The 21,080-nt window shown below is 33.6% G+C and overlaps 1 protein-coding gene across 3 annotated transcripts in view; it reads right to left on the bottom strand.

Annotated features, from left to right (window-relative positions):
* The window catches only part of LOC114349223 (uncharacterized), a 31,558-nt gene extending 14,651 nt beyond the window's left edge, over positions 1–16,907 (bottom strand). Inside the window, exons 1-2 of one of the 3 annotated variants that reach the window (XM_050646453.1) lie at positions 16,661–16,907; positions 4,128–4,274 (exon numbers count right to left, since the gene is read on the bottom strand). In XM_050646453.1, coding sequence (XP_050502410.1) covers positions 4,128–4,274; positions 16,661–16,732 — 219 coding nt within the window. In that variant the 5' untranslated portion in view covers positions 16,733–16,907. Of the gene's footprint in view, positions 1–4,127; positions 4,275–5,447; positions 5,587–10,421; positions 10,603–16,660 lie in introns of those variants that run through there. The other 2 variants (XM_028299595.2, XM_050646454.1) reach the window with 2 other exon arrangements.
* Between the last annotated feature and the right edge of the window lie 4,173 nt (positions 16,908–21,080).

Genomic DNA, 21,080 nt, shown 5'->3' with positions numbered 1-21,080 from the left:
ATACAACTTTGAAGCGAAACCAGGGAGCGGTCATAACATCTGAAAATAAATACGAAAAGGACGTGGCAGCCAGGATCATTGCAGGAAACCCACATATTACTCATTAATGGCCCTACTTAAATCAAAAATACTCTCAAGACCAGCAAAAATAAGAGTATATAAGACAATAATTCGTCCCACAATAACGTATGGAAGCGAAACAAAGACTCTGAACCAGCGGGAAACGACAAAATTACTGGTATGTGAAAGAAAGATACTGCGGACTATCTATGGGCCTTGGAGAGAAGAGACAACAGGAGAATGGAGGGGAAGACACAAGGATGAACTCCAGACAATATATGGAGATGAAAACATAGTACGCTACATTAAAGCAAACCGAATACAATGGGCAGGTCACGTGCTAAGATCTAGTGAGGAAAGACTTCTGAACGCCACATTCTGGGAAAGGCCCGATGGCAAAAGGTCAGTTGGTCGCCCAAGAAAGAGATGGAAGGACGCAGTGGCCAGTGATCTACGCAAAATTGGAGTACAGCAATGGGAAATAGCTGCTCAGGACCGACAACAATGGAGGTAAATAGTAAACGCGTCCAAGACTCACACAGAGTTGTAGAGCCAAATGATGATGATGATGATGTTGAAATGAGCGGGGTAGTGTATGATCGAAAAATCAGGGAAGGGCTGAAATAAAAGATATACAGGAATGTGGCAAGGCCTGCGTTGGTATACGCCGGTGAAGTGTGGTCTGTAAAGAAGATCATATTTTTTATCATTTTTATATTCCAATACATTGATCCCTTAACCATTGTTCTTTAATCTCCTTTATCGTCAATCTTATTTTTCTCTCATTTCTTCTCTCTTCTCGTTTGTATATTTTTTGCGCATTATATTGCTTAAAACAATGTGAAGTACCGATTTTCACATTTATACAATTTCCTATTCACGTAATAATTCAATACGAAACTGTACCTAATTTATGTAAACCATTATTGTGTTGCCTTGTAGGGATTTAGATAACGTTTTTAATATTTACTGATTGACACCCCACGTGAAAACTAATCAATAAGCATGTCTGTTCTCAGAAACGTTTACTTTATGGATTATTGAGTTCATCTGTGAAGCCAGATAACTTAAAACCTTGGGAGTGATAACAATATTAAGGATATTGCCTACCTTTGTGATTAATATAATTCAGCGAACATATTGCCAAAAATGAATATTACAATAAAAATATATACTGGCTATAAATAGATAACTATTTCTAATTTTAGACCAATATTGGGAATGATTGTGTCTGTATCGAAACTTTATCAAGTGTAAATAGTATAGGAGACATTTGAACAAATATTTGAAATAAAAATAAAAATGAATAACCATTTTCATTTCGTTACAAAACGAAACCTAAAGCCGTATTATACTTTAGTTCAATCAGAGAGACCGGAAGCACCCCTACCGGTTTTGAGACTTATTAGTATCTGGTCAGGGAGTGCATATGAAGCGTTTTCTGACTGATCCAAATTTTGCAAATTTTAGAAATCCCTCATTTTCTCTAGCCTTAGCATCCGTTATGGCTTGCATTTTTAGAAGCCTCGGACGTATAACCAGAAAGATGGTCCCAATATGTTTTAATCTGGTGGAATATAAAATAATATGTTAAATTTTATTTTATGTGCTACTAGATTAAAACTAAGATTTTATCTAGCGATGTCGCTATGGCATCCTGCCATTTCGTTTGTTGTAATCCGAGACTGGAGCCCGGGGATTATTTTTAGATCAGTCAGAGAACGCTGTATATGCACTCGCTGACGGGAGACTAATAAGTCGAAATCGGTAGGGGTGATTGCGGCGTCTCTGATTGAACTAAAGTATAATACGGCTTTAGGTTTCGATTTACAACGAAATGAAAATGGTTATTCATTTTCATTTGTATTAGTTTTACTCCTACTGAGTACGGAGGGACCTATCTTTCGTTGGAACTTTCCGCGATGTACAAATGGGACGTGATTTGCAAATTTTAAAAATCCCTCATCTCTAGTCCCAGCATCCTTTATGGCTTGCATTTTTAAAGGCCTCGGAGGTGTAACCAAAAAGATGGTCCCAATAGGTTTTAATCCGGTGGAATATAAAATAATATTTTAAAGTTGAAGTTCTCAATTCTAATAGCAACATTAATAATATTTAAAAATATTAAAATGTTACTAAAAGATTTTTAAATTAAAAACTTATTGGTCCATTTCCTTGGTAACACCTCCATGGCTTCTAAAATTTGCAAGCCAGATGTATGCTGAAGCGAAGAAGACAAGAGGGAATTTAAAAACTTGCAATTCACGACCCCGTCTGTTCAGCTGGTAAATTCAACAGGAAATGGACCTAGTTACTCAAAGAAGTAAAGACCAATATAAAAATAAAATAAAAATTACATTTTTATTCAGTTGCAATGAGAAGGCAAAACAATCTTATTTTTCACTTAGAATACGGAGCGCAGTCCAGCACTCTGAATCGACGATTTTCGACTCTTATTAGAGTCTCATCGGAGAGACGTAGGCCTGCTGCTCCATACTCTAAGTGACCAACAACGAGAGTTCATCCTTCACACCGCAACTGACGTGAATGGATTATGTGACTAGCGCCATCTGGCAAATGAAAGTTGAAGTTTTCAATTCTAATAGCAACATTGTAACGATATGATGCCAACGGAAAGCGATGAGCTGATCTACCAGAGACGACCGGAGGAGCATCCGTGATGGCGCATAGCACCGCTGGGGGAAATCGAAGGAGTAGTGACAGCGAGAGCATATTTAAGGCGAGCCAGGAGAATGAGAAAATCAGTCGTGGCTAGCGTATTGATAGCCATAGCTCGACAGCTGCAGCTGCTAGCGTATTGAACTAGCATTAGCTGGCTTGGCAAAGATGCTCCGTATATTGAGGTGGAACTATGCCTAGGCGGACGCCACAGTAGTGACGTGGAGTCTTGCCATGGTCGTTATCGCAGTAGGCGGTAGTAGCGACGAACGAGTCACTGCATTGCAGTGCAATGCGGGGTCTCCAGGCCGCGTTAATTTAACGTAGCGAGATCGTTATTGAATATATTGTTTCATATTATTTTAATGTTGCTATTATGATCGGATGACTGTAATAAAGTTTAATATTGTTTTTCCTTTGCAGAAGATGGAATTGTATTTTATTTTATTTGTTTTAAACTGTATATAATAATCTTAAATATATGTATATACACCGTTCTTAGGCGTCAACGCCCTTCGGTAGGGATCTATGGGGGAGTATCACCGAGCCGCAAGCCCTTATCCCTTGCCGTACTGCTCCCTCATAGGTCGATCAGATGCCCGCATATTCCAGTCTAAGCGCCAGATTCATATTTAGAATTTTATACTGACGCGTTAGCCTTTTTGTTTTTCCGATGGCCTGGCTTGGGCTTGAACTCTCGTACCTCACAGCGAAGTGAAGTGCGGGTCAGCCGCTAGTCGCACTGAGCTATCCGATCGACATAATCTTAAATATATTTACTTTATTTTTAACCTGTGTTTTACTGAGTCTGTTGTCCATTGAAAGAATTAATCGTTACAACATTAATAATATTTAAAAATATTAAAATATTACTAAAAGATTTTTAAATTGAAAACTTATTGGTCCATTTCCTTGGTAACACCTGCATGGCTTCTAAAATTTGCAAGCCAGATGGATGCTGAAGCGAAGAAGACAAGAGGAAATTCAAAAACTTACAATTCACGACCCCTTCTGTTCAGCTGGTAAATTAAAACAGAAAATGGACCTAGTTACTCCAAGAAGTAACGACCAATATAAAAATAAAATAAAAATTCCATTTTTATTCAGCTGCAATGCGAAGGCAAAACAATCTTATTTTTCACTTAGAATACGGAGCGGAGTCCAGCACTCTGAATCGACGATTTTCGACTCTTATTGGAGTCTCATCGGAGAGACGTAGGCCTGCTGCTCCACTCTCGTTGTTGGTCACTTAGAGTATAATACTGTTCTTTGATTGTTCTAATAATTTTTTGTGAGTCCTAATAATTCGTCGCCTTGCATTAACACTTATTAGATAAAGTGTAAATAATATAAAATTAAATTAAATATAAGAACTAGTAACTACTTACGACAACAGATCCATAAATTAAGAGACATGCTATAAATATTTGGATTCCATATGACGTCAGTATGCCAGTATGATCTTCAATAAGCAATGGTTCTTCTAATGTAATGAATTCCCATACTCTCTCGTATAGTCTTAAACCTATTATAATCTGTAAAAAACTTTGGATTATTGATGGATCTAAAAAAGCTACACACAGCTGTTCACACTCATACTCAGCGTGTGTAGGTAAAAGACTTTCGAGCCTGCACTAACAGTCAGTATTAAGGCGGATTTATTATAGGACGGGACGTGTACGATACGGACCGTGGAACAACCGGCCTCCGCACGAGGTTTTGATTTATGCTACGACGGGTCGCTGCCGGCTTGTGAACGGGTTTTATTTGCGAGTGTTTTGAGTGGGTTAAAAATAAATTTTACAAACATGGATTTGCTAGCGATAGCTGTAGTATCCCGGTCTATATAGACATTTGAAATAATAAACATTGCCGGAATGCCAAATTTTGGTGGAGAGCTAGGGTTTACCAAAACAAATAAAGTTTTAAAAGTCCCCATCGATCCCATGTGTGCAACAAAAGTTATTCGGGGTCAAAGGTCAAAATTTGAGATTTTTTGAATTTTTCTCGAAAACGGTAAGTTTTATCAAAAAAAAAACTTCAAACCAAAGTTGTAGATCTTAAAATTCTCTACAAAAATAGTCCTTCCGATTTTTTCCTAAGAGTTGCCATTACTGAGATATCGCGATTCTAAGAGTCACATTATACATGATACGCACACGTTTTCACACCACCTCTGAGGTAGTAAGTGTACTCGGTGCTTTTTCTATCGTGGTTTCTCCTGTATGCCTACTCCACTAACTGTTTTGACAATTTTAGGATAATTTAAGGAAACAATACCGGTCAAGTTCTAGATATTACCTTATAATTGATATTGATTATTGATATTGCTATTGATTACACTAGTTTACAACCAATTTGCGACTCGAATGCAAAATGCTGTTTTTTGTTAAGTTTTGCTCTCTGAATATGATTATGATGGTAAAAAGTTTTTTAACACGTAAGACTTTTGAGTTATGATTTGTTCAAAAAAATGAGTTATGATTTTTAAGTTATAAGTATTTTACTAATTTTTTTAAAACACTCATTTGTAATATATCAGGTTTATACACAGTCATATGCGTGATCTTATCAAATTAACGTTTTTTCTAAAAATTATGCATAATTTGGCAACACTTAGCACGAATAACACATTAACAGTTAAGTAAAGAATCAACCAAAGGTAGTCCTTAATCAGTAAACCTAACCATTTAAACTTATATAGTTACCATTTTAACGACTGTTACTCCTGCATGACAAAAGTGTCTGCGTTTTCAAGGAAGAGCAAGCATCAATTCCAGGACTTCGCACAAATTGGGAGAAAGATTTGGAAATCCTTTGTAAAAGGTATAAAATTTTTTTTATTAAAAGTCCCTTAAAAGGGCTACATCACAACAAAACGTTTTCGATTTTTATAAAAAATCATCATCAGTGTTCGATCTAAAAATAAGTATAACCGATTTAATGAATATAAAGTTAGTATTTAAATTTGGAAATGTATGTTGACAAAAGTGAACCTGATGATGTACCTATCAGAAAAGAATGATTATTATTTTCCCGATAGCGACGAAAAAGCACCTTATTGCATCCAACAAGCCGAATTACATGATTTAGTTCGAGACCTTCACTTGTTCAAAAGACATGCTTAACCCGTAGGTTCCAGATTACAATAATTGGTTTTTTTAATGGAATTTACTAGCCAGGACAACTTATAATATTTAAGAACCGTAACCAGGAGCTATACTTGTTGTTTTTTACTATGCAGGATAAAATGTGTATTTGTGTTAATCCAAATAGTGTTATGGTAAAATTGGGATATGCACAAAATTGAGTACAGCAGACTTAATATAGCTTTTGTTTCTAGTTCTGAACTTATTGTAGGGAAGCAAAGTATGCTAAATGTACAGTCACTCGAGCGTTATGGGGACCTATTGGGTTGTGAAGAGTAGGTCCTAAAACCAAAAAAAGTTAAGTAAAATTTTCCATTTTAGTGGGCGCTTGCCATTTTTTAATTTAATTTTCCATTTCCAACAATCGTTTTTTCCGATTATAACGCCATCTATGCATAATTCGAAAAAATGTTTCGAATAAAAGTTATTTATTTTTTCGTAAGGAATCCAGATATGCAATAATGGTGGCTCCTTTTTAAGATTTTAAAGTAACCCCCCACCCCACCTCCGTGGGGGTTCGTGTTTGGTGCCATTCGATATATTTTTCAAAAATATTAAATAAGTGCATTTTACAGTTTTTCGATCTGATGTTCATTTCGCGAAATATCGCGGGATTCGTATTTAAATATTAAATTTACCCCCACCCCTCTCCGTGGGAAGTCGTGTTTGGTATCATTCGATAGATTTTTAAAAAATATTCAGCACATATTTTTTAGTTTTTCGATCTGTCATTCATTTCGCGAAATATTCGCTTTTTTCTTGTGAGACTTTGGGACTTTCCCATTTCCTTACGCCCGGCTCAAATCGTCAGATTTTTGAAATATACACTCTTTTGCATGTACTTAACTTACCTTATCTTAATCTGACAATTTCGAGTTTTTTTAAGGATGGATTTTTTTTTCGGGCCCCCCTTAACAAACTCCCCTGTGTTAAGAGCCAATATATGGTAGAGGTACATCTGCAGGGTACCAGGTTTCTCCCCATATGATAATCTGACGCGCTCAAGTAACTGCCAAAATCCCCGATTGGACTCCCCTACCATTATGTGTATATAGTATATAAGAATTTTTATAACAAACAGCCATATTGATGCCTTCTATAACTCCAAATCTAACATTTCACCTGACCAAACAATGTACGGTCTGTGCGGTACCAGAAATGCGCGGCACTTTAAGAAGAAGATAACTCAAAATATATACGTGGTGGAACATTTTGGTGTTTGAATTTGCATTCAGGACGCTTTAAACTCCCCGATACAGCTATTTTAACATCAGTCGCAACTTTTTTTTGTGTTTATTTGTTGACTAGTGTTATTGGGTTAACTATTATTTTGATTTCTTTAGATATTTTAATCAGATTCATATTTTTGAAAGTCTACTTCAACAGTCAAGTCTTCTTCGATTTATTCTTCTTCCTCTTCCTCTTGCTGGATGTTCAAAAGTAGAGGCTTGTAATAAGTACTTATATTCACTTGAACTGAACCTTTAGCACTAAAAGAAACAGGTATATGAAAAAGACCTATGGACAATACTGTAGCCATTGTTTAGAATAGACAATATGTTCTTTTTTAAACAATGGTATAGCCAAATGTTTTCAAGGCCACGTGGATAGAGGAAATTCAGTTTGGGACTGATTATCTTTTGAAAAAATATTTTCAGAATACTATATAATATATTATATAAAAGAGAAACAAATAGGCATTTATACTTGTCTTAAGTGCCTGATATATGTATACCGGGTGGTGAATTGGAAAACGGGCCATAGGAAACTCAATGTAAAATTCTAAACTGTTGAATTCCTGCTTCCCTATTTATTTTACATCAAAAGTCATAAGAAACTATTTGCAGAGGATTGATATCTGTATTGAAAACAACTGTTAAAATTGTTCTACGAACAATAATTATTATTTTGTAAAAATATAATACAATTTTCAGAGTAATACGCCAAAGTTAGGCCACACACAGTGCAATAATGTGTATAAGGTTGCATTTGGTGACAATGAAGTTATTGTATTAACAATTTGAACTGTCAATTTTTTATTTCTTTTATCCTTTATTGTTAAAAACACAATAAAGTTGATAAGATACCCTCAGTTAAGAAGAATGTATTAATAATAAAGATATTTTCTTCAGTCAATAGTGTGCACACACTGTCAGTTAAATAGTAACGTGTGGCCTAACATGCCCACACATACCTACTGCGGTAAATACATTATATTTTTCAAAATTTTGGAATGTGTTTAAATCGTAGAACAATTGTAACTTTTGTTTTTAATACATATTTCAATCCTCTACAAATAAGTTCTCATGACTTTTGATGTAAAATAATTAGGGAAGTAGGAATTCAACAGTTAAGAATTTTACATTGAGTTTCCTATGGCCCGTTTTACGATTCACCACCCTGTATACGTGGCTTATATGTGCACATCATCTATAATGTAACTTTTAAAATCCCGATATCTCAGGAATGGTAACTCTTGGGAAAAAATCGATAGGATTATTTTTGTAGAGAATGTTAAGATCTACAACTTTGGTTTGAGGTTTTTTTTGATAAAACACCGTTTTCGAGAAGAATCCAAAAAAATCTCAAATTTTGACCTTTGACCCCGAATAACTTTTGTTGCGGGATCGATGGGGATTTTTAAAACTTTATTTGTTATGGTAAACCCTAGCTCTCCACCAAAATTTGGCTTTCCGCCAATTTTTGTTATTTGCCAACTATTTTGATGTCTAAGTTGACCGGATTAGTAGCTTTGGTTGAAGATGATAGAAGGAAAAAATGAATATCATAAATAGCTGGGTACTTCCTCACACACTCAATTAAATGGTCGTCATTCATTGCAGAATGTAACTTCTCTTTTAGGTCCAATCCTGGACATAGGCCTCCCCTTGTGTTTTCCATATTGGCCCGTCTTGTGGTATCTGGTGCGAGTTTCTTCCTGCCTTTTCTTTAATGTCGTCTATCCATTCTTTTTGCGGTCTTCCTATGCCTCGTTTATGTGCTCTTGGTCGCCATTGTATTACTCTCTTTGCCCACATCTCTTCGCTTTCTGTTGCCAAATATCCTGCCATTTCCATTTAGATTTTGCGATAGCTTCAATAATATCTTTTAGTTTGGTTTTTCTTCTTAAATCTTCGTTTCTCATATTATCATCTCTTAAGTTTACATTTCTCATGTCTCTCAAAATCTCTTTGAGCTTTGATGTATGATGACACATACCACAATATACCATACTACACTACTACAGTAAAGATAGGGGAGACTGGGTAACAGTAAGACATGGGTAACAGTGAGACACTTGAAATATTTTCCCTCCTTTTCGCCACGTGGAGATATTATTACTTATACATGCCTGCTGTATTTACTGGTTACTGATTACTAATATGTTCGGCGGCCGTGCAGTTTCAGTTTAGGATTTATCGTGATAAAGTTTGTTTGGTGGGCACTAAGTAAAATAATACAGGGATTTTGAGAATTTTTTATAAAAGCATGTTAATTATTAAGATTTTTCTAGTATTACTATGACATTGTGTGTAGATTAGTAAACATGATGCCACAGTTTAGCAATGCAAACTAAGTTTTATAATACCAAAAATAATATTTTTTAAATTTTATGGCAAATGGGTAACAGTGAGACGGGGTACATTGAGACATGTCTCACTGTTACGCAGATGTTATAAAAAATTACATTTTTTATTTTTTTCTTCTAAAATTTGTAGTAAAAGGCATTAAGATGATATTGCCAAGACCAGTTTGTTAACGTCATACTAAACGGCAAATTTTTTTTTCATTAGAGACAAATTTCAATTTAATAAATTTGCGTTATTTCCAATCCCTATTTTTTTTAATAAATAAGTACTTTGTAACTTGAATTTGTTTTTTTATTTGTTTTATTTTTCATGTAAATAAATATTTTATAATTTAAATGTTTTTTTATGTTTTCTTTCCTATAAATATTATACTGTCTCACTGTTACCCATGCATGGGTAACACTGAGACAAATGACAACTTGACCTTATGTGTCGAATACAAACTAAACAAACCGAACTATTTTCAAATTTGACTTTTTCTTTTGTAATGAACACATGTGAGAATACAATCCTGAAGAAATTTTGTTTATACATGTCACAGTAGTGGACTTATGGTTAAATGAAAAAAAAAGTTTCTCACTGTTACCCAGTCTCCCCTACCTATAGCTCGTTTAGCAGCACCTTTATTATACAAACAGTTTACTTATCACTGAAATTATGAATTAATTATGTATTATTCAAATTTATGAAAAAAGCCATTTTAGATAACATAATTTGCAAGTGTGGCTGCTCTGCGATTAAAAAACTTAATCATATAACTTTAATACAGTCCGCATTTATTATAATAATTGATATGTTTACGAAAAATATTGTGAATAACTATTAAATTCGAAAAATATCCGCTTTAACTTTCCGCTATTCCCACCTCTACTGAATTGAAGGTATTGAGGTTATGCTATTATGATTTTTAAATTTTTAACAAGTAAATAAAAAAAAGTTTTACCAGATGAAGAACACCAATAATAACACAAACTTGACGTAAAGTCACATTCATTTGGATTTTCATGAAACTGTTTTTATTCACTTCAAAACCTAATGAAGGCACCACAATTTTATAATGTAAACAAAACAACAAAACAGACTGAAAAAATCGCATCGTTTTAAATGTAGAGATGGGACGGATGTCCACAGAAAGAAAAGTGGTGGATTGGGTAGGCAGAGTCGGACTTATTATTTCTATCTAATTTTGAATGCAATTCCGAATGTAGCATTTTTGCACTGTATTTTGTTTTCAATTTTTGTGTATAGTAAATATATTTTTTTAAGTTATCTATTTCTAGTGTTTTCAAAAGGGACAATCACAGATTAAAAATAAAACAATAATTATTCTCCAGGAACTTCCTTACTATGCTGACTATATCCAAGATATATAGGTATTATATATAGAAATACTATATTGTTATTCTTTTTTCTATCTCATCTTTCTTCATTTGTCCTCCTCCTCCTCCTCCTCCTCCTTCTCCTCTATATGTTCTCCTTCCGTGTAGTGGCGTTATGTCCTTCTTTTTACTATCTCTGCCCAATTATTTCTCTCCTGTACGTGTTGTTTTGCTTCGGAGAATGAATAACCAGTCATATCATTTATTTGTCCCGACCATCGTGCTGGATCTCTTCCTCTGCATATTTTTCTTGCTGCGTTGCCTTCAACTATCATTCGTTCAATTTTTTCTCTTCTTCTAGTTATATGTCCAAAATGTCTTAATATATTTTGTTCGATAATTGTGGTGACTCTAGTTTTTATATTAAATTCTAGTATTTAATTATTTGTGTGATGGGCGGTGGTCAATGAAATGCGCAACATTTTAAGATATACCCACATGTCAAATGCCATTATATCTACGCTTCGAATCGGCTTTTGTGATGGTCCATGTTTCTGAAGCGTAGGTAGCGATAGCAATTAATATTAATGCTGGAACAAGACATATTTTTATGTTTTACGTACTTAATTTTCACACTCTGCTCTTTTAGTGACGGAGTCTAAGTAATTGAATTGTCTTACCACTTTGTACCCCGTACCTTCGTACGGCATGTGATACGCAGTAACGCCTTATAAACAATGTGTTCTGGGAAAGGCCAGATGGAAGAAGGTCTATAGGACGGCCATGAAAAAGGTGGAAAGATGCATTCAAAGAAGATCTGGAGAAAATGGGAGTGACACAAAGGGAATTAGTGGCACAGGACCGACAAAGATGAAAGGCAATAGTAAACGCTGCAAAGACTCATGAAGAGTTGTAACGCCATTGGTTATGATGACTTCGTACCCTGCCATGTTTATTATCTGTATTTTTTCTGTTTCTGTTTCTATCGATGATCAGTACCTACATAAGTTGGTTTTTGTATATTTATTTTCACACCATATTCTCTACTTACTGAGTCTAACTTATTTAATATTTGTTCCAGTTCTTCTAATGAAGATGCCAATATATCTATGACATCAACAAATCGTAGGTATTTGGTTTTTCTTCCTCCAAGAGTTACTCCTCCTTACTGCTTTGCTTGTTCCCCATACCTGGGGCTAATACGCTTTGTTATAATATGACATACTTACTTACTTCGTCCTAAGCTTTTCTACCTTTAGGTGTAAGGCTGAATAATATGACATATGAGAATAAAAGTGAGCTTTTCCCAATCATTTTGCCACGTTGTTCCGGATTTCATTGCAGATTTTAAGCATTGCTTCAGTCCCCACCTCTCCCTTATCCTTGAATGTCCCAGCTGTTATTTCATCTTCACCTTCTGCTTCTCTGAATTTTAGCTTTTATATCGCCACGTCAATTTCTGATTTCGGTATTTCTGGTTATTTTTCATAAATTATTTTCTCCGTATTATTGTCTGGGTCGTTGAAGAATAGTATTTCGCAATATTGTTTCCACACCGCTACAGTACCTTTTGGATTTGTATAGTATTTCCACTATTATCTTTGATGATTTGTATTTGCGATTTGAATTTTCTTGCTAGATATTTTTTGTCCTTTGAGAAAAGTTCTCTAGATTCTTGGCGGTCAGCAAGTCAGCATGTCCTTTTAGTTGTACACATATTTTTTCAACATAATTATTTTATCCCTTCTGAACAAGTGTTTTAAAGTTGAATTTATGGTGCATCTCTATTTCTTGTATTGAATTTTATCTGACATGCCGCTTCTAAGTTTTCGTCATTCTTGTACACGGTTAAGAATCCCTTCAGTGATCCACTTGTTTGTATATTCGTATATTTTATCAGAGTCTCAAATAGTCACTGGCAGGTAGGTAGGTGTTTGGATCCAATTTTGTCTGTTATTTGTTAAATTGTCTTAGTGTGCAGCTTTATGCGGAATTTTGCTTGCAATATTTTGTGGTGGGAACAACAGTCTACAGCTGGTTGTGTACGTTGGCTCAAATTTGCATTGCTCAAGTTATTCAATGTTTATTGGTTTGTCCATCTCTTCCAGCGTTTTTATCATTGGAAGCGAAAATCACGAAATTTGACTGAAGGATAATACAGTCGAACCCGCTAATTAGAATACCGGCTATAGGAATATCCCGGTTTAAGAAATAAAATTTTGAGGTCCCGAAACGTTTCTACTGGCTACCAATGATCGGTTAGTAGAATATCTCGGTTATAAGAATATTTTTGCTTGGCACGAAGGCTATTCCAATAAGCATATTCGACTGTAATTATAATCTGATTTCAGTTTCTGCCCAAAGTATACGTTGTGCTGGTATGGTGCTTCTCAGAGGCATTTTTCAGTGCGTCACAAGTAACAGAAAAAAGGTACAGTATTTCTCATGATCATCTTTCAGTGCGTCACAGTTTTTCGATTTCTTTCTAACGCATTAAATTGTATGTGACAGAAAAAAAGGCACGTCGGTGATTACATTTCGTCGGTGACATTTTTATAACATTTATTCTAGTTATTCTAGTTGTCGATAGATGACGCCATAATAAAAAAATAATTTTTTTTAATTAGATAATAATATTACAAATATAATCTGTATAATTTATAAGACTATACAAATCAAAGAAAATACCATTTTATAAATGCAAGAAACACATTTGATTTGTTTTTACTCCAAATTGCAAATAAAATGTGACAACTGTCAGATTTAACTAAAATGTCATGTTAGAATAAATGTCATAAATGTGTATTATCACGGACTTGCCCTTTTTCCTATCATTTGTTACGCACTGAAAAATGATCATGAAAAGGACTATACGTGATTATATACATTTATAACATTTAATTTACTTGTTAATAGATGGCGCTATGATCGGAAAAAATTATTTACTTATTACATATCTATACGACTAAAATCTATAGTTCTTCTTAGTCTTTCAGTGTTTGTCATTAATTTTAACGTCATATATGGTTTTAAGGATGCAGAAAATCATTGCATGACATTTTAGTTAAATCTGACAGTTGTCAGAATTGTAATCAGCCAAATATGAAAATAGTATTGCAGTATAACCCTTTTATTTGCAATTTGGTATAAAAACAAATCAATCGTGTTTTTTATAGTCGTAGATATAGATAATAATTCTTTCTCGAAACTCCTTATACCCCTTAGGGGCGTCGGAGGTTATAGATAATACGTAAATCATTTTTTATTATAGCGCTATCTATCAACAACTAGAATAAATGTTATAAATGAGTATAAACCATAGACATATTAACCGTAAACAAGGCATACTGAGCAAAAAAGCGTAACGCGGAAACAGTCGATCGGTGGTCTATCTATCTCTTTTAACCAAGCGATCCCGAGCATGTGACAGACAAAGATGGCTAAACTGCTCAATCCTTAATATTGACGTTACACCTTGATCCACAGAGCGACCCATACCTTGCCTAATCTACAGGATATTATATCTATGGTCAGGGCCGGATTTAAGGGGGGCAGGCTGGGCAGCTGCCCGGAGCCCCCACATTTTGGGGGCCCCCACAAAGCCCCAAACTTAAAAAAATCAGCACATTATTCACATAGAATAATTTTTGTCAATCAATTAACTGTAATATTTCGTTATATGGAAGGTTTCTCTCCTATTAAAAATGTATTTTTGGCAAATTACGGTCATAAAGCAGAAGATATATTTAAGACATTCTTTCAAGAAGATGATATCGATTTAAAAAGCTGCAGGGGAGAGTCCTACGACAATGCGTCAGTTATGAGTGCAAAATACAATGGTGTTGAGTTAAAATTTAGATAACACAATATCTTGGCGTTGTAGATTCCATATGTCGCCCACTCTTTAAATTTATTGTATTTTTCTAAATTTATTTATTTATGTATTTTTCACTTCTTCTACATGTAGATACAACTTGTCAATCGAATGTTTAAAAACGTCTTTAAGCGGGAGCAACGCCGACCATGGCAGACATATTATTGTTCCTAAAAAAGAGTAAATACTACTAGATGGTCGTCTAGAAGTGATGCCGCAAAGGAACTACTTAAAGGTTATAATCAGATTAAAGGAGTATTATCCAAAATTTCAAAAGACGATGGGCAACAAATTTAAACTCGTAGCGATACAAATGGTTTGTATAATCGAGTGTGTTTACTGAAAACTGGGATATTTGCAATATTTTGGAATGAAATCTTAGAGTGGACAAACAGCACAAGTCCTATTTTTCAAGATCCAAATATTGACCTTAATTCAGGAGTGGCGGCACTTAAATCAATTAAAAAATTTATATTCTTTTAAGGAATATTTCAGAGACTGAAATGACAACTTCAGAGAAATTTAGGACTCAAAACGTTATAGCTATTCTAGATCACTTCATTTCCTCTTCAAGTCATAGGCTTTCGGCATATGAATCCATTCATTCCAATTTTGGATTTTTGCATTATTTGGAAAATTTAACTCCCAGTGAAATTGAAGCTCACTCACTGAAGCTTACCGACAATTATAGCAATGAGTTAGATAAAAAACTAGGTGTCGAACTAGTACAATTTGTAGAACTTTTGAATTCATTTAAAGAGAAAATCGGCTCATCAAAACTTCAAATGTACCGACGCGACGGTTAAAAGAGAAAAATGTGAATAATAGTTCTGATGATAACTAACTGCAGTGGAGAGAGATCATTCTAAAAATTAAAGTTAATTAAAAATCGACTTCGGTCTATGATAGGCCAAGAGCGTTTGAACCATCTCTTTATAATGAGCATTGAACACAATGAGTTAAAGCAACTAGACATGCCCGACATAATCAAGGAATTTTCAGTTAAAAAATCTCGAAAAGTACCCTGACTTTAACCACCATAGTCATAACAACAATTTGTTTAATGGTAGGAGGTAGGGCCCCACACTAATTCTGCCCAGGGGCCCCCACACCAATTCTGCCCAGGGGCCCCCACTGCCTTAAATCCGGCTCTGTCTATGGTATAAACACGGACGTACCTTTTATTTGGCGCGCTGCAACTCATCAACGACTTTACCTTATTGGTAGAGTCTACGAGAAGTGCACCGTAAATTGAAGGTTTAATTACAAAAAAAATAATGTGTGTGTACTTTGTACGCACGTAAGAAGTTATACTTCTGTTATTATGATTTCAACGAAATTAATATACTTAACAGGTTATTTGTATTTTATTTAAATATTAAACTAACTTTCTTTACCTACCACTTTTAAAAATTTTTTATTAAAACGATACCAAAAATATAAAAAAAAAAGAATGTGAATAGTCCGGGATTTGAACCCGGGACCTCTTGATCTCTATATCCCTTTTGCTTTGACAGGTTACAAGATTTCTCATACATACTGACCAAGTGAAGTATACAAAAAATTCTTTAAATATACTTACTATTATTATAAAATATCTTATTCTCGAGGAAGACAAATCCAAAGACACAAAAATTATAATAAATAATACATTTACTAAGAACACTAATATGTACAGGGTGTCCCGGAAAATAGTGCGTTCCTTTAAGGTATGGATAGAATACACAATTTAGAACAAAAAAGTCCAATACCATTTTTTTCTAAAGTTAACCGTTTCCAAAATAAACTTTACATTGGTTTCCATATACCTGAATTTTAATCTTCAGAAAATTAAATAATCTGGCAACATGTTACGCACTGGTGAATAAGAACTCGTTTGCGTCTTACAGTATTTAAAATAATCCAACCTAATACTTACTATTTTTGTTTACTATAATTTTTTTAAAATGTAGTTGAAATATGGCATAATTTTAAACGAATTATACTTACATATTTTAAGATGAAAACACATGTTTTAAATGAACCACCACTTTTGCGAACACATGAATTCAATGCACTCATACGACGAGAAATTCCAGCAAAACATTTTGAAAGAATTTTAGTAGGTATTATGCCTCTCCATTTATTGATCTGCCATAAATAAACAACATAATATCATAATATTACTCATGAACACACGATTCAAAAACATTTTCGGCGTTGACACTAAACAGGATTCTTCCAAATTATATGTTTACTAAACATGGGACTATTTACGTTTAGATTTTTGTACTTCACAGAGTTGCCAGATTTGAATTTGCGTTCCAAAATGTTTTATAGTTTTGTGGTCAAACGGTTGAATTTAGAAAAAAATGTTATAAGAGTTTTTTGTTCTACATGGTGCCTTCTACCTATACCTTTAAGGAACGCACTATTTTCCGGGACACCCTGTATAATATAATATGACTTATTTGCGCTGACAGCGCCAGCGCTGATACATACATATCTTGAAAGATTAGCAACGAAATACATACTGTCTGTGTGCGCATGCGCCCGGCATGTGATAAAATTTTTACTTTCGATCGTAAAGAAGTATAACTTCAACAAAAAAAAATGTATGTTTTGTAGTCACTTTATACAGCTCCAAAAATTACGGGATCTGGATTTCAATGCATAGTTTCAACGAAAACTTTTCGTTTATAAATTCGCAAAGTCTGTGTGTTATTGCGTCGCCGCTCCTGCAATACCTAGAGTAGATTTATCGATGGATTCTTATGTAGTTTTGTCGTCTGAATCCAAATCTGAAAACGGCATTTCGATATCTCTAACCGTCTTCGAGGTAATGGAGCTCAAAGTCTAAAATGTGACGTCACAATCCTTTTATTTTCCGCCGACACAAAGCATAGGTTTTTTACATTTGAGTTTGACATTTCGTGAATGTCAAACTAAATTTTAAATTAAGCATTAATAAAATATCAATGACATTTGATGGTGAATTTAATTATTATATAAAATAAATAAGATGTTCAAAAATACAATTTGAGTATATTTTGAAAGCAATAATTTATTAACTTTAAAAATTATTATTAGTAATTAGTAACTCAGACAGTTGTGTCTGAGTTTAGCGTACCGAATATATGAAATGTTGTTTGGAATAAAAAATTATGGTCTTATATGTACAATTACATCCTTCTAATGGAAAAAAATATTTGAAGATTTTTCTCAAATGATGGATACCAACGACATTTTTAATTATAACTCTTTTATTTTTAATTTGACGAAGAAAAGTTATTCTTCATAAAAAGCTCTTCATGGTCTAAGATTTATTATGCAACAATGCAACCATCATATTATATCAAATTTTATTAATTTTATACGAGGTTTATAAAAAAAATGAATTTCGATCAAGAGTAAAGTACCTTTATAATTCACAACATTTAAATTAGAATGATATAATTGCACATTAAAACATAATATTTAATTCTGAACAACCTTTCATAATAGCAAATATTCCATATTATGAATTGAAATAAGTAAATAAACAAAAAACAATAAATCCTGTATAAAAGGTATATTTAAAAAACCCTCAAAAGGGCCACATCAAATTCACATAACTAGTTTTCGACTGGTTTACCAGTCATCATAAGTGCTTACCTAAAATGAATATAACCTGATAAAAAAGGCAAAGATGTTGAAATTTTGACTAGGGTTCAACATCTTTGCCTTTTTTTATCAGGTTATATTCATTTTAGGTAAGCACTGATGATGACTGGCAAACCAGTCGAAAACTAGTTATGTGAATTTGATGTGGCCCTTTTGAGGGTATTTTAAATATACCTTTTATACAGGATTTATTGTTTTTTGTATCACATGGTATACAGCCAACTACAGGAAAACTTTTTCCTTGTGGATTTTTAAGTAAACAAAGTTTTCGTTATGATAATGCTCGCATTTTCAGCTTGTTTTTTATAATTCTCGTATAAAAGTGGCGCATGAAGTTAGGCGTGTTTTGATGACAGTTGACGAGTTCCAGTTGACTCCCTTTTTTTCTGTCACTTTCAACTTAATGCGTCAGAAAGATATCGAAAACTATGACGCACTGAAAGAAGCCTCAGAGAAAAAGTATATGATATTTTCTAATGCACTTTCTCATTCAAAAAGTTACAAATACAAAAGTGCCTGGGCTTGTTTGTCCAGAAATATATTTAGTTAAAATTAAAAATAAACGTTATACATATTAGCGAATTATTTTAATACACTTCTGTTTATTTTCATATTTATCGGGCACTTTAGAACATTTCTAAAATTATTTCAGCAATAATAGTAGGGGAGGCAAAGATGCTAAAATTGCAGTTACTCGAGCGTTATGGGGACCTATTGGGTTGTGAAGATTAGGTCCTAAAACCAAAAAGTCAAACTTTTTTAAATTAGTGGTGAATTTCTATTTTTTAATTTATTCTATTGGGTTCAGATACGTCAAAATAATTGTCAAAGTTAATTTAAATTTGGAAATCTCTCCGAAAAATATTAATTTTTGGCGGATTATTTGATTTATACCGTTCTAATTTAGTTTGTTTAGTTTTGTTAAACTTTTCCTTATTTAGTTTACATTTTGAAAGTGTTCATAAGTTAAACGTTACTTGAAAACTCCTCTATGGAGTCATCTAGTGGAGGCGAACCGCCTGATATTGAGAATTCGATGGATAGTAGCTGTGATTTACAAGATTTAAATGGATTTCTACCCAACCAGCCTCAAAATAAGATAAGTAGTAGTATTAATCTTAACAATATTAATGAAAAACAAAATACTTTAGTAAACTCAGATCAACCAGAAAAAAAACAGGCCTGTTTATTTATACGAAAAAATTGATTTAGGACCTTTTTACATTTTCATTGAAAACTCCAGTTTAAATTTTACAGGAAAATTAAACGCTGTTAAAATAGGCGAGATCCTATTTACGTTACATCCAGAAATTGACAATTATATAAAAAAAATTGACTCAATCGGACGCAACCGAGTTAGGGTCTCATTTAAAAATTATAGTAGCGCAAATGCTTTAGTTACTTCCAAATTCCTTATTCAAAAAAATCTGACCGCATACATTCCAAAATTTCAATTGTTTAAACTAGGTGTAGTAAGGGATATAGATTCAGATATATCGGAAGAATATCTTAAAAATATAATAAAGGAATTTGATCACCATTGCAAATTCTCGGTTGAGTATGTGAAACGAATAACAAGAAAAATAGTAGCAGATGACAAAGTAATATTTAATCCAACAAAATCAGTTATTGTGTCTTTTAAATGCCAGAATATACCAAAGTATGTAGTAATTAATCATGTCTTACACACTGTTGAAAAATACCAGCAAAAGGTAATTATCTGTTACCACTGCTATAGGTATGGGCACATGAGTAAGCAGTGTAAAAGTAATCCTCGCTGTTTTAAGTGTCATGAATCTCACGTTTCCGATTCTTGTCCTTTATCATCGTTTAACAAAAAATGTCTATCCTGTGAAGGTGAACACTTCACTAATGAATGGGAGATATGCCCAGAATTTGATCGCCAAAAGAAAATAAAACATTATATGTCTGAAAACAGCTTATCTTTTAAGGAAACAATTAAACTCTTTCCTAAGATAACTTATGCATCTATAGCAGCCAATAATTCCTCAATAAATTCTCATCAAACTCCAAATATGAATGCACCATCCTCTTCATATTCCTTTACTCAATTGTCCACGTCTCAAACATCTTCCAATCAGTTCGCTCTACCTTCAGTTTCAAATAGATATACAATAATAAAACCACCAAAATACAAACGACCTATCTCTTCCTCACCAGACCAAGTAACAATGGAACATCAAAAAATAATAAAGTTAAACCCCATGTCCAACAGACCTGGTGGTATTATCACCTCTTCTTCGTATCAATCTACATTTAATCCAGAACAAGGATATAAAATACATGAACCATCAAAAGAATTAACAGAATTAATATCAAATATAGTTACAAGTATTATCTCTAATATAAATCACAAAAATTTTGAAATTCCAGAAAAATCAGTTCTAGTAAATTCAATTCAATCAGTTTTAAGTTCTCTCTTATATAATAATGAATAGATTGGTAATTTGTCAATGGAATTGTAGATCGGCTAACTCTAATAGAGAAAACCTTATCCACCTATTAGAAGACCAGAAAGTTGATATCGCATTATTGTCAGAAACTAGATTTAAACCAGAAAAGTATTATAACTTTCACGGGTACAATATTGTCAGAGACGACCGCTTTTCAGTAACTGTTGGCGGTGGCTCAGCAATTTTAATAAATTCAAACCTATATTACGAGGAAGTCACCATGAAAGTAGATTTAATAAACGTCAATAAAGTAGCAATAAAAATAAAGTTTAAGTCATATACTGTCACATTTA

This window comes from Diabrotica virgifera, chromosome 3 (assembly GCF_917563875.1).
Source record: "Diabrotica virgifera virgifera chromosome 3, PGI_DIABVI_V3a".
NCBI lineage: Eukaryota > Metazoa > Arthropoda > Insecta > Coleoptera > Chrysomelidae > Diabrotica > Diabrotica virgifera.
Note: the sequence above shows the minus strand (reverse complement) of the source record. Positions and strands in the feature narration are given on the sequence as shown.